The sequence below is a fragment of the Ahaetulla prasina genome, chromosome 2, assembly GCF_028640845.1.
Source record: "Ahaetulla prasina isolate Xishuangbanna chromosome 2, ASM2864084v1, whole genome shotgun sequence".
Taxonomy (NCBI): Eukaryota; Metazoa; Chordata; class Lepidosauria; order Squamata; family Colubridae; genus Ahaetulla; species Ahaetulla prasina.
Window position 1 is genome coordinate 156,597,741 of NC_080540.1, and position 12,412 is coordinate 156,610,152.

At 42.9% G+C, this 12,412-nt stretch overlaps 2 protein-coding genes across 5 annotated transcripts in view; one reads left to right on the top strand and one right to left on the bottom strand.

Moving 5' to 3' along the window:
- The window catches only part of COQ10A (coenzyme Q10A), a 65,002-nt gene that overhangs the window by 38,265 nt on the left and 14,325 nt on the right, over positions 1 to 12,412 (top strand). The gene's annotated exons all lie outside the window — the stretch shown is intronic.
- The window catches only part of CS (citrate synthase), a 44,029-nt gene that overhangs the window by 15,729 nt on the left and 15,888 nt on the right, over positions 1 to 12,412 (bottom strand). Inside the window, exons 2-6 of the mRNA XM_058165927.1 lie at positions 9,642 to 9,689; positions 8,570 to 8,677; positions 1,847 to 1,912; positions 1,615 to 1,746; positions 1,199 to 1,387 (exon numbers count right to left, since the gene is read on the bottom strand). Of these exons, the coding sequence (XP_058021910.1) occupies positions 1,199 to 1,387; positions 1,615 to 1,746; positions 1,847 to 1,912; positions 8,570 to 8,677; positions 9,642 to 9,689 (543 nt within the window). The remainder of the gene's footprint in view (positions 1 to 1,198; positions 1,388 to 1,614; positions 1,747 to 1,846; positions 1,913 to 8,569; positions 8,678 to 9,641; positions 9,690 to 12,412) is intronic.

Sequence of the window (12,412 nt, forward strand, 5' to 3'; positions counted from 1 at the left end):
GCACCATCTCCCCACCCCCTGTCATTTGCAAATCAGACAGCAACACCTCATGGCAGATAAAAATCTATACAGCCAGACCAAAGTCTCCTTGCTTCAGTTCAGAGGGCGAGAGCACTCACAGTGTAAGTCAGGCGAGAGCACATGTCATTACGCTCAAGGTCTCATATTACCAGGACAGCCACAGTCGGACCCAGAGATTGAGAACCAAGGTCATACCCTAAGCTGACTCTTATCATTTACCATGTGTTAACTGGACAATCCTAGGGAAATTCTGTCTACTTGGTCACAAAGAACCTGAAATGACTGAGCAATTACAGGAGAATCATCAGGAGAGAAAAGTTAATGACTGGTCTAACTGAATGGTTAGAATATAGCAGTACTCATTCAGAATTTAGTAAAATTAACTAGCTAGATTTCTTTCTTTTGCTAATTCAGAGGTAAGCTTACATCCCTATCAAAGTTTTGACAAGTTAAGCAGCATAGTACTTAACATTAGTTAAGTATTTAGTACTTAAGTACAAAGTACATAGTACTTAGTAAATCAGTCCTAGACTCAAATTTGTATTTAGCAGCATTTAAATATATCAAATTGAAAGTTCTCAATTGACAGGTGCAATAAAAAGACTCTGCAGAAACAACCTTCAGATTTTTCTGTGACGTTAGTTGTGCTTTTAGTTAGTTATGCAGAGCACGATAAAACTTTGACAACAAAAACTACCAAAAGGTTTACTCCAGTTTCTAAATTTTAACAGGTATAGTCTTATATTTTCAGCCTTAAAAAGAAGCTCGGAGAAAAACAAGTACAAGACAGTGAGTCCACTGTGACCTGTAACTGTTCTATGCACAGCCAAGACCATTCATGTATGCATTTTCTATTTATACCGTGTTTCCCTAAAAATAAGACCCTGTCTTATATTTTTTTGAACCCTGAAATAAGCGCTTGGCCTTATTGCCATGCGCTCAAAAGCCCAGTTGGGCTTATTATCAGGGGATGTCTTATTTTGGGGGAAACAGGTTACATACGTGCATACAATTTCCAACATATAATTCTAGATTTTAATTCTAGATAGCTCAATCAGGTGGTGAAGAAAATCCTGACATGGTACAGGTACACACAGTCATAACAGTGCCAAGCTTGAGGTCTCTTCTATAACCTCTTCTACCAACACTTGTGGAAAGTTTGCTGCTTGTGGCTTACCTCCCAGTACTTGGTCCGGCTAATTCCCTCAGAGTAGGCGCGGGCAAAAGTGCTCTCGCTGTTGAGAGCTGTGACAGCAGCACTGAGTTGTGACATGGGATGAAGATTGGTGGGGAAGTTGTCAAGCATAGTCACTACATGGGAAGGCAGGGCTGCTCTCTTAGCCCACTCTCGTGACACCCAAGTCACCTGAGTAAAGAAAACCACAACATTACACATCTATAGCTAAGAAGAAACGTGCTATCCAACACCAGCCTTCCGTGGCCTTGGTTGTTGTCGTCATTATGATAGAACTCTTACTGTTTTCCCCAGAAGTTCTCTATAAACACAAAAAAAGGTTGCGCCATCACTTTGCAGGTCACTTTAAATGAGATGAACATGACAGTCTCCCAGAAATCTTTGCCATGTCTTATTACCTGTTCTTGGGTAGGAATCTCTCCTGTCACCAGTAACCAAAAGAGCCCTTCAGGAAGGGGCTCTGCACCTCCGGGGGCTTTGGGTAGCAGTTTCTGGCACTCAGGAATGCTGTAGCCACGGAAACGAATGCCCTAAAAACCAATCCCAGAAGCAGAATAAGAAACCACATTTCAAGAGAGACACTAAGAGCTAATTACAAAAGTAACGGGTCACCAATTCTATTCTCCTTACCTCATCAGGATCCAAGACAGAGGTCTCGTATATTAGTCCTTTCATACCTCTCATGCCACCGTAGACCTGGAGAAGAAAGAGAGCTACTTAAAACAAAGGAAAAAAATTGCCTTCAGGGGGTGGCACACTGGACTTAATTTATATCTCTGGTCAGTGGCTAAATGATCTGGAATTAGATAAGTTAGAAACAGAACCGGTGTTATGGTCAGATCATTTTCTCCTTCGCCTAGATTTTCGGACCGCTATCCACCATTGCAGGGAGATGGAGCCAATGCGTTGGTTCCGTCCCAGGCGCCTGATGGACCGGGAGAGGTTCCTGATGGAGCTTGGGCCGTTTCCTGAGGACCTGGCCCACGGCACGGCTGAAGAGCTAGTTGCGGCCTGGGAACGGGCCGCGGCTGGAGCTTTGGACCATGTCATGCCCTTGAGGCCTCTGACCCGGCGTAGATCTCGACCGGCCCCTTGGTTCTCCGAGGGGCTGAGGGAGATGAAACGCTGGAGAAGATGCCTAGAGAGTGTTTGGAGGTCCAGCCGTTCCGAAGCTGACCGAACACTAGTTAGATCCTATTCTAGGACCTACCTAGTGGCAATGAGGGAGGCGAGGCGTTCCTACGCTTCCAACCTCATTGCGTCGGCAGATAACCGCCCGGCCGCCCTGTTTCGGGTGGCCCGCTCCCTCCTGCATCAGGAGGTGCGGGATGACCCGTTGCAGGGCCGTGCCGAGGAGTTTAGTGGTTATCTATACGACAAAATCGTTCAGCTCCGGGATGGCTTGGACCGAAATTGGGATGATCCAGGTGGGAGGGCGGAGTCGCATCTTGTGGATGTTGTTTGGGATGAGTTTGATCCTGTGACTCTCGAGGACGTGGACAGGTTGCTGGGGAGGCTGCACACTACGACATGTTTACTGGACCCGTGCCCTTCCTGGTTGATGCTGGCCTCCTGGGAAGTGATACGAGGCTGGCTCCAGGGGATTACCAACGCTTCTTTGTTGGAGGGCATTTTCCCTGCCGCCTTGAAGGAGGCGGTGGTGAGACCCCTCCTCAAGAAGCCTTCCCTGGACCCAGCTATTTTAGGTAACTACCGTCCGGTCTCCAACCTTCGCTTTATTGCGAAGGTTGTAGAGAGTGCTGTGGCACGGCAGCTACCCCAGTACCTGGATGAAGCTGTCTATCTAGACCCGTTCCAGTCCGGCTTCCGACCCGGATACAGCACGGAGACAGCTTTGGTCGCGTTGGTGGATGATCTCTGGAGGGCCAGAGACAGGGGTCATTCCTCTGCCCTGGTCCTATTAGATCTCTCAGCGGCTTTCGATACCATCGACCATGGTATCCGCTGCGCCGGTTGGGGGGGTTGGGAGTGGAAGGCACCGTTTATTGGCCCCAAAGGAGGGAGTGCGCAACTTGGGTGTTCTCCTGGATGCACGGCTGTCGTTTGAAGATCATTTGGCGGCCGTCTCCAGGAGAGCCTTTCACCAGGTCCGCCTGGTTCGCCAGTTGCGCCCCTTCCTTGATCGGGATGCCCTATGCACAGTCACTCATGCTCTTGTTACCTCCCGCCTGGATTATTGCAATGCTCTCTACATGGGGCTCCCCTTGAGATGCACTCGGAGGCTTCAGTTGGTCCAGAATGCAGCTGCGCGGGTGATAGAGGGAGTCTCACGTAGCTCCCATGTGACACCTCTCCTGCGCAGACTGCACTGGCTTCCTGTTGCCTTTCGGGTGCATTTCAAGGTTTTGGTTACCACCTTTAAAGCGCTCCATGGCTTGGGACCTGGGTACTTACGGGACCGCCTGCTGTTACCTCATGCCTCCCACCGACCCGTACGCTCGCACAGAGAGGGCCTTCTCAGGGTGCCGTCCGCCAGACAATGTCGGCTGGCGGCCCCCAGGGGAAGATCCTTCTCTGTGGGGGCCCCTACTCTTTGGAATGAACTTCCCCCTGGTTTACGTCAAATACCTGACCTTCGGACTTTTCGCCGCGAACTGAAAACATATCTGTTTGTTCGTGCGGGGCTTTCTTAAATTGTCTAGTTTTAAATTTTAAATTTCTTTTTAGTTTTAACTTGGGGTCTTTTAGATTTTTAACTATTTTAATTTCGGCCACACTGTATAATAAGTTTTTTAATTTATTTTTAACTGTACATTGTTTCTTTTTTACTTTGGCTGTACACCGCCCTGAGTCCTTCGGGAGAAGGGCGGTTTATAAATCTAATAAAATAAATAAATAAATAAATAAATAAATAATCCTCTAGCTGACCCAAATGCAGAAGGCAGAAAAATTACTCCCTTGTTTGATTGTGTCTGTCCCCACAAATATCTGACTGGACAGTATTTGACAGAAGTTGGGTTTGAGTCTTCAGGCTTCCTAGTTTCTCCAAATTCCCTTTTTCCATTAAGACTGAGGTGAGTCAAGTCACATTTGTAGTTAGCTTGTTGATATACTTTTGCATATATTTCACTTATGTATCATAGAAAAATTGGTAGAGAATTTACCAAGCTTTATTACACATTTTCCATCACTTTTAGCAATCTGAAACACAACAGTGATAGGTTTTAATAGCGTCTCTTGCTCCCTATTTCTCTTAATTCTTCCTCTTTCTATCCCCTTTTTGTCTACAATCAGGTCAAACAGAACAGTACTTTTTAACAAACAATCAAGGCTAGCTTTCCAGCTGGCATTCAGAAAACCTACTATAGTTTTTCACATCCAGTTTGCACTAGATTACACAGGACATCAATTTAAAAGCAACTAATGAGATGAATTGTAATTCAGAAAGAAAGCGAGGCTCAGCGCAGGCTAGGGAGTTAGTAGAAATCAAGAAAACTGCTTTGGCAGCTCCACGCTTGAGAAAGAACTGGGTTACAAATAAAATCAGTGACATTGCTCCATTGCTTAATCATGACTAGGCTGTTCCTGACAAGTTAAACTTTTACGTCAATTACTGTGCACAATGCCAGAAATGAAATTTTCTTAACCTATCCCAAAGGTTTCTATCAATAACTTTCTCAAGCTGGTACTCTCTGGATGTTTTCAACTACAACTTTCTTTAAGCCAAACTGTCATGAATGTGCTTGGAGTGAATAATAGGTGATATAACTCTCATTAGCATGGACTGGCTTGAGTAAAGCTGCACAAGAAAAACTAGACTTTGAGGCAGTAATGTCAGCATTTATTTCTTTTATCTGTCAGTATTTCTGAGCTTTCTTAATCACCCAAGGACTCTGGGTAATGAGCAAAATAAGATTCAAATTAAAACAACAAATATCAGGAAAACATGAAGTTATCTTGGCATCCCCCATTTAGCTTAAGCTAAAGGAGACTTACCATTTTCTTTTGAACAACAAAAAAGGGTGTAGGGGCTGCATGTATTTATGGAGGTAGGAAATACAAAACCTTGCAATACACAAAATGGTATTGAGATGGCGTTCGTACCTCATGCACCTCGTAGGAAAGGGGAACTTTTACGATTCTGTACATGACTGCTCCACATGGACAAATTCTGTTCTAGTACCTTGCTGCCTGGGAGTGTACTGGTAACCAGTATGTCAACTTTATTGAGATGTTACTTTAGATTTATGAGATGCTCCCACTGACGTTCTTCTCACTGTGTTTTGTATCAGCTGCACTTCTGGGTCATTTCTGAAGGCAGCCCCATATAGAGCATATTAAGAGTATTCCAACTGAGTAGCAATCGAAGTGTAAGATGCCATACCCAGGGGATACCCTCCCCTGATCTAAGTAGGATCGTTAAGTGGTGCATAAATTGGGTGAAAGCTCCCCTAGCCACTGCTTCCACCTGCTGCTTAATTGGAAACCAGAAATCCAGTTGGCTTCCCTAGTCAAAGACCACCTCCTTCACAAGCATGACCCCCCTCCTCCAGAGTAATCCTGAGCTCAATCTTGGCACTGTGCTCTAATGTTTATGGGCAAACAGCAACTCCATCTTGGAGGGGCATAATTGAAGCTCCCATTCAGTTCCTCACAGATTCCAGTCATCAAATCAGGACTTCTATGGTATCTCTGGCATAATCTGAGATGATGATGTATGGCTGGATGTCTTCAGCATACTAAAGGCATCACAGCACCAGATGTCCTCTTCCAGCAATGTCATGAAGACTGTTAAATAGCATAGAGGAAAGGCTTGAGCCTTGTGGGATATCATACCGGAGGACCCAAGGGCTTGAGCATTTTCTCCCCTAGCACTACTGACTAGAACTGTCTATTCAGAAAGGAGGGGAATCGTCAAAATCGTGTCCTCAACTCTTATATATGGGCCAAACAAGATGTGTTTGATGGTGATACTGAATGCTATGAAAAGATCTAATAGGATTAGATGAGAGGCACTCTACCCATCAAAGTCACAGCAAAGGTCATACATATACTAGAACGACCAATACAATTTTTGTTCTCTGACTGGGCCCGAATCCTAACTGAAAAGAATTCAGATACTGAAGTATGTTTCCTCTAGAGCCCTTTCCAGCTGGTTCCCCACATTTTCACCTTTTTTGTACCTCTCCTTCCCATGGCATTTTTGGGAGAGGCAGTGGAATGCTACAAGAAGTAATTATTCCTCTTTGGCCTGGGATTGTAAGCTTTTGGAAGTTTGACAGCATGCCACCAAGGCTCCCATAAAATAGTTGCGGAGGAGGATAAGCATGCCAATTCAGAAAATAAATTCTAAAAGCCAAACGAACGTAGAGGAGAAGACTCAAAGTCATTTTCTTAAACATATTTTTCTTTTAACTTCAAGACATACTGTAATTTACTGATTCATTTACTGAATCAGAAAAAAAGCAAGCTGCTCTCAAGACAGAACTGGGACCTGAGCCCCAAATGTCAAATCTCATCCTTCTTTCCATAAAGCACAACAAAGCACCTACTTCAGAAAAAGCTTAGAAAAGACATATACAAGCCAATCAATAATCAGTCATATATGAACAATTTTCAAGAAACGGAAACAGAATAGACAAAATGCAAAACTATAAAACACTACCCTGTTTTTCATCATGGCTTCCTGTCTCCAGATCATTCCTCCTATCTACCAGTATAATCCTACCAAACCAATTTATCTTTTCATTTTTTATATGAGGAACTCATCAGTTTCATCTTATGGCCACATGAACACAGAAACTTACACAGACATTTACAGTGAAGGCTGTTGCTTCTTCTCAACGAGACAAGATGAGGAAAAAGCCTGTCTAGAGATGAGGAATAGTAATCTAGGTGCCTGCTAGCAAAATGCATCGTGCAGAAAACATGTTCCCCCTTGACTGCCAGGAGTGTCAAGGTTCTGCAAAGGGTTCCCAATGGGCTCCAGTTTGACAGGACCAAAACTGGGAACATTTTGGTTGCTCCAGGCTTCGGTCAAAACAAAATCCGGAGGTGTTTTACCAGATGATTAGGAAAAGGCTTTTGGACCTCATCCTTATGTTCCTCCTGCACCTAGCCTGGGTGCTAGCCTGCTTGCTAATCTTCTCAATGCCTTCCTTTCCCTATTCGCTTAGCCACTAATGCTGATGTCCTAAGTTTTTTTTTTCCTGATCCTCTAAGCTGCCTCTTCCTGGAACAAATACATGTGCTTTGGTCCAGACACAGGTCATTAAAACTAGCAACTTTGTGCATAGAACAGTCTGTAAATCCCCTAGGATTGCAACTTTATCTGAAGGCCCAGGCCTAGTGGATAAACAAGCCTAGGATATGCAACCAAAAAGAATGCACGTGAGTGTATCCAACAAGGAGAAAATACTATATATTACGGGAAATTGGAACTCATGGGTTAGGATAACAAGATTAGATTTGGTATTTAGACAAGAAGAATCAGCTATTACTGCTTGAATCTTGAGCTAAAACAGGAAATTAAAACCAAAGCTGAAACAGTCACCACAACCAATATCTGTGATTTAAGGTGGTACTCAGCTTCTAATTTATTATTGATATGACCTAGCTGTGAGCATGCAGACATTTAGAACTGCAGATATATGGTGGAAAGTATTGGTACACATGTGAATAGAAGCTTTAAAAGACAGAGAGGTGACCAAGATTTCCAGGGATTGAAGGTTGGGTAGTGGTATTACCTCCCTGATAAGCAGATGAATATTCCCAAAATAATGCACATTTCAGAATAAATCAGGGAAGATATATTAAGCAATGGCTTTAATCTGTCAAATGTATGCAGGTTGCAGATTTTGAACTGCTTGATATAATTTTCTGTTCAGAATCAAATCTTTTGTTTTTTTGTATCTCCGAAGAAAGAGGTGGACACAACCCTAATTAAAATCAATTCACCACCAGCAGCAGGTTCCAAGTCAAGAACCTCACTCTATTCTAGGAGACAAGAACAAGAGTTGTTGCCATTCAAATATAAACAAAATAGTTTATAACGGAAACCAATGAGAAACAAATACTAAGCAGTTCTCCAAGATCCTACAGAGAGGTTAATTCTAGTCCTGATTCTTGCCAGCTTTTCACTCGAGACACTCAAGATGAATCTGGAGCTCATATGTAATCTACAATTGGATCTGAATCTTATTTCTTTTTTTCCCACATACTCAAACATTTTCTGATTTTTTTTAATCCAAACCTAATACTAATGTCTGGAACACAGCGAAAGTGTCTAGCAACGTACCATCATAACAATTACATTTCCTGCAGAGTACAGAAACCAGACTAATTGCACAGTGATGTATTCTCCACTCTTGCTTGTATAGCAATGCAACTTACCATATCTACAGTGATTTGTCCAATGACAGTACTGCCATATTGTTGCCTGAAGCTTTTAAGTCTTGCTTGTTCTTTGGGTATCATATTTGCAAGAACATCTTTCAGATTCTGAAAATAAAATAATGTCTAATGTTATATATCACAAATCAACTATTGTCAATGGTAGAAAACCAACCTAGAAAAGTGGTACATGAGAGAAGAAATAAAATATTGCTCATATTTGTTTTATACCTATTTCACACTAGTCCTGCATGCAATCTGCACCAAAAAAAGGTTTTTCTTAATACCATGACATCTGGTTCACTAACTGGATTCCACAACCCCCTTTTTGTTATTTCTATACCGTTTTCCCCCCTTCAGATCACATTTTCATATTTTTCACATTTACAATTTTGTTGTTCTACTGAATTGCCTTTGCTTTAATCTAGTGGTGTCATAATCTTGCTGATAAAAGGTGACTTCAAAAATCTTGATTTAATTTTTTTAAAGATTTAGTGATTTGGTACCATTTTTGCTTATCACCTGAGCACAAAAGAATGAGATGAGACTGGAGACTATTTTCTATTCACACAGTTGTAAGTATTCTTATCCTTTTTTCTTTTTCCATTGGTTTTCTTGCATGCAAGTTAAAAAGGCATGCACTATCAATGGTATCATATGTTAGAACCATTGATATAGCATTTCAATGGAAATACAACACTTTATAAACAAAACTACATTCTACCCTACCTAGGGGAATGCTTCTGAAGTCTTCCTAACTTAAAAATCAAAAGTTTCTCTATCACTTGTTCCTTCTCCAGTAACTAAAACATTGTATTTATGGTTCTACTATGAATTCTCATCATAAACATAAATGGTGAACAGCATTACATTTTGAAAATTATTCCTCTACTGAAATTTATTGACAATGCAAAGGAACTACTGAATTTGAAAATAATATATACTGACACCAAGTATGTGTCTGGTGCCAATAATGCAGTCACCAACTCAGAGTGATCTTGGGTATAGTCAAGATTCAAATAGTCAGCCAACAGATTTTGTACATTCTACAAGCAATGAAAAAAAAACTTACACTAGAAGCACTTGCATGTCTGGCAGCAAAAATGATACATGATGAATTCTGAAAAGAGAAAGAAGTAGCACGTTAAACATTCATTCTACAGTAATAATCCTCCATGCTATATAATACACCTTTAGCACACTTTGTCCCACCTAACTCCATCACAGTTCTCCACCTGCTTGAAAAAGATTTGAAAATACAGTATTGGATTTCTGAACTATTACTATGAAGGAATTCTCAGCAATGTACAACAATGATCTTGAAATGTATAAGCATCAAATACCCATGATATAATACAGTCACAAAAAATTAAAACCAGTAACACGGAGAAATGTACAGCCCTGACACAATAATTTAAGATGGGCCAGTGGCAACCACAATCAAGCACCCAAATTCAGGTCCGTTTGGAACCCTTTGAGCATCTTTCATGATTTAAATTCTTACCACTCAAGGTTTTCTTTTTTAATATACCCTGTTAGCATTCCCATTAGTTGTTAATCCCAAATATGCATTTGGTGTACTACTGGTTTCTATTAAAATGTTTAGTCTGGACCTAGAAATACAAAGGAGGGCACTTGAGGAAAGAATGAGATTAGCAGCTGGCCTTCCCTTTAAGCAGTAGCACCACCATTAATGCAACCTCAGTATCAGGGAAGCTAACAATTATACTGTACTATAACAGTTTTCTCACCCTGGCTTTAGCCCCAGCAAATACCTGACTTACTTTTTTTTTTATTTCATTTTGTCACAACAGTATAAACAAACATTGACATAAAACAATACATCATAAAAGAAATACATATATATAAGCAAAAGTATGCAACAACTATGTTAATTTGATATAATGAAGGGAACAATAGGACAGGAACGGTAGGCACTTTTCTGCTCTTATGCATGCCCCTTACTTCCAGAAAGTCAATAAACTTAGGGCTTATCTAGGTGAGGCTCAACGTTTATTAACAGTGTCCTGTCAGTTCTGATCACTGCTACTTTCACAGTCCAATCATCTCAGGAGGTTAACACTTGTATTGTTTCCCCCCCCCCTCAAACTTGTTGCTAGAAATAACACACAACGCTGCATCTCTGCTTAGCAGTTGTAATCCAATCCCATCTTCATATTCAGCTTGATGCCACACCTGGGGCAGGAACAAGGCTAAAACTAAGAGATAATGTTGGGAAAAGCTTAACTTTTAAATACTGGCTAATATTCATTAATAGGTATTATCTTCTCATCACTAGCCCATTTTCTCTATCATACTTTGCACCAACTTACTCATATATTTCTCTATCACAGTGATGGTTACCCTTTTTGATGCCGAGTGCCCAAAGCGCAAGCGTGCGAATGCACGCACATGTACCTGAACCCCTAAAATGCAATGTGTACATGCATCCCCCATGCATCTGTGCATGCCCCGCGCATGCATCCCACCCACCCATGCAAGCGCCCCATCCCCCCCGCACCCTGTTTTGGCTTCTAGATTGGTGCAGCAGGCTTTCCAGGCCCAAAGCATGGCATGGGGGGGGGGCTCACATGGCACCCCAGCGCCCCGTTTTGGGCCTAGAAAGCCTCCTGCACCAACCTGGGAGCTAAAATGGGGCACGGGGGCGCCACGCAAGGCCCCCTGCGTCCTGTTTTGGGCCTGGAAAGCCTCCTGCACCAACCTGCACCCCCCGCGCATGCACCCCGCCCCCACTCATCCCCCGCATGCACCCCGTCCCCCATGCATGCGCGGCAGAGACCTGAAGACCAGCTGGCCAATGGGAGGCGCGCATATGTGCGGTGAAGCTGGGCTGGGGGGGACAAGCTGGCATGCCCACAGAGAGAGCTCTGCGTGCCATAGGATCGCCATCACGGCTCTATCATATGGTGCCTTTTATATATTTTGGAATTCTACAAATCACCTCTAGTATAAATAGAAGAGACTATATTAGCTCAGGATTGAACTGTGGAGTCCTCATGCTGTCTGAGCTTGATACAGAGTGACTCCCACTCCCTTCTAGCACTGAACGTATTACTTTGTTAGGTAGTTAAACATCTGCGAGCAAACAATCAGGCCCAAGGACCCACATCTCATCTAGTATGGTCAATGGTCAGACTTCCTATGAATTGTAATCCACATATCTAGAGAATGGAAATATTTGGACAATTGTTTTTATAGTATTTTGGCAAAATGTCTGGAGCTGTTAGGGTAGCATTGGCTAACCTTTTTGCCATCGCGTACCATAAGCGGGAGAGTGAGGGGGGGTCGTGTGCATACGTACCCAAACCTATAATTCTATGCACCCCACCCCCCACGCATGCACGCAAGACCCCCTCCGTACTCCCCCCCGCTTTTGGCAGGGTGAAAATGCCCCCCAGAGGCCTTCCAGAGGCTGGAAACAGCCTTTTTTCTGACTTCCGGTGGGCCCAGAAGGCCCAAAAATCAGCTGGCCAGTACGCGCATGCATGCCGGAGCTGAGCTCACGTGCCCACTGATATGGCTCCGCGTGCCACCTGTGGCACATGTACCATAGGTTCGCCATCACAGTGTTATGGGGTAGGTAGTATATGTTTGATGAAATCAACAAATCTGAGTGCCTTGTTCACACCACACCCTAAGTCAAACCAAAGAATCTACATACCGCTTTAATGCAATGAAAAAGAGTTTAAAAATACAGAATCAAACCACCTATGGAGTTACAGAACACCTTTTGCCTGCAGGAAAATATTGTTTGGTAGGACAGATGGTCCTAAGCTTATACCATCAAGTTGGAGACTTGTTAAAACTGATTGCTTCTTAAGT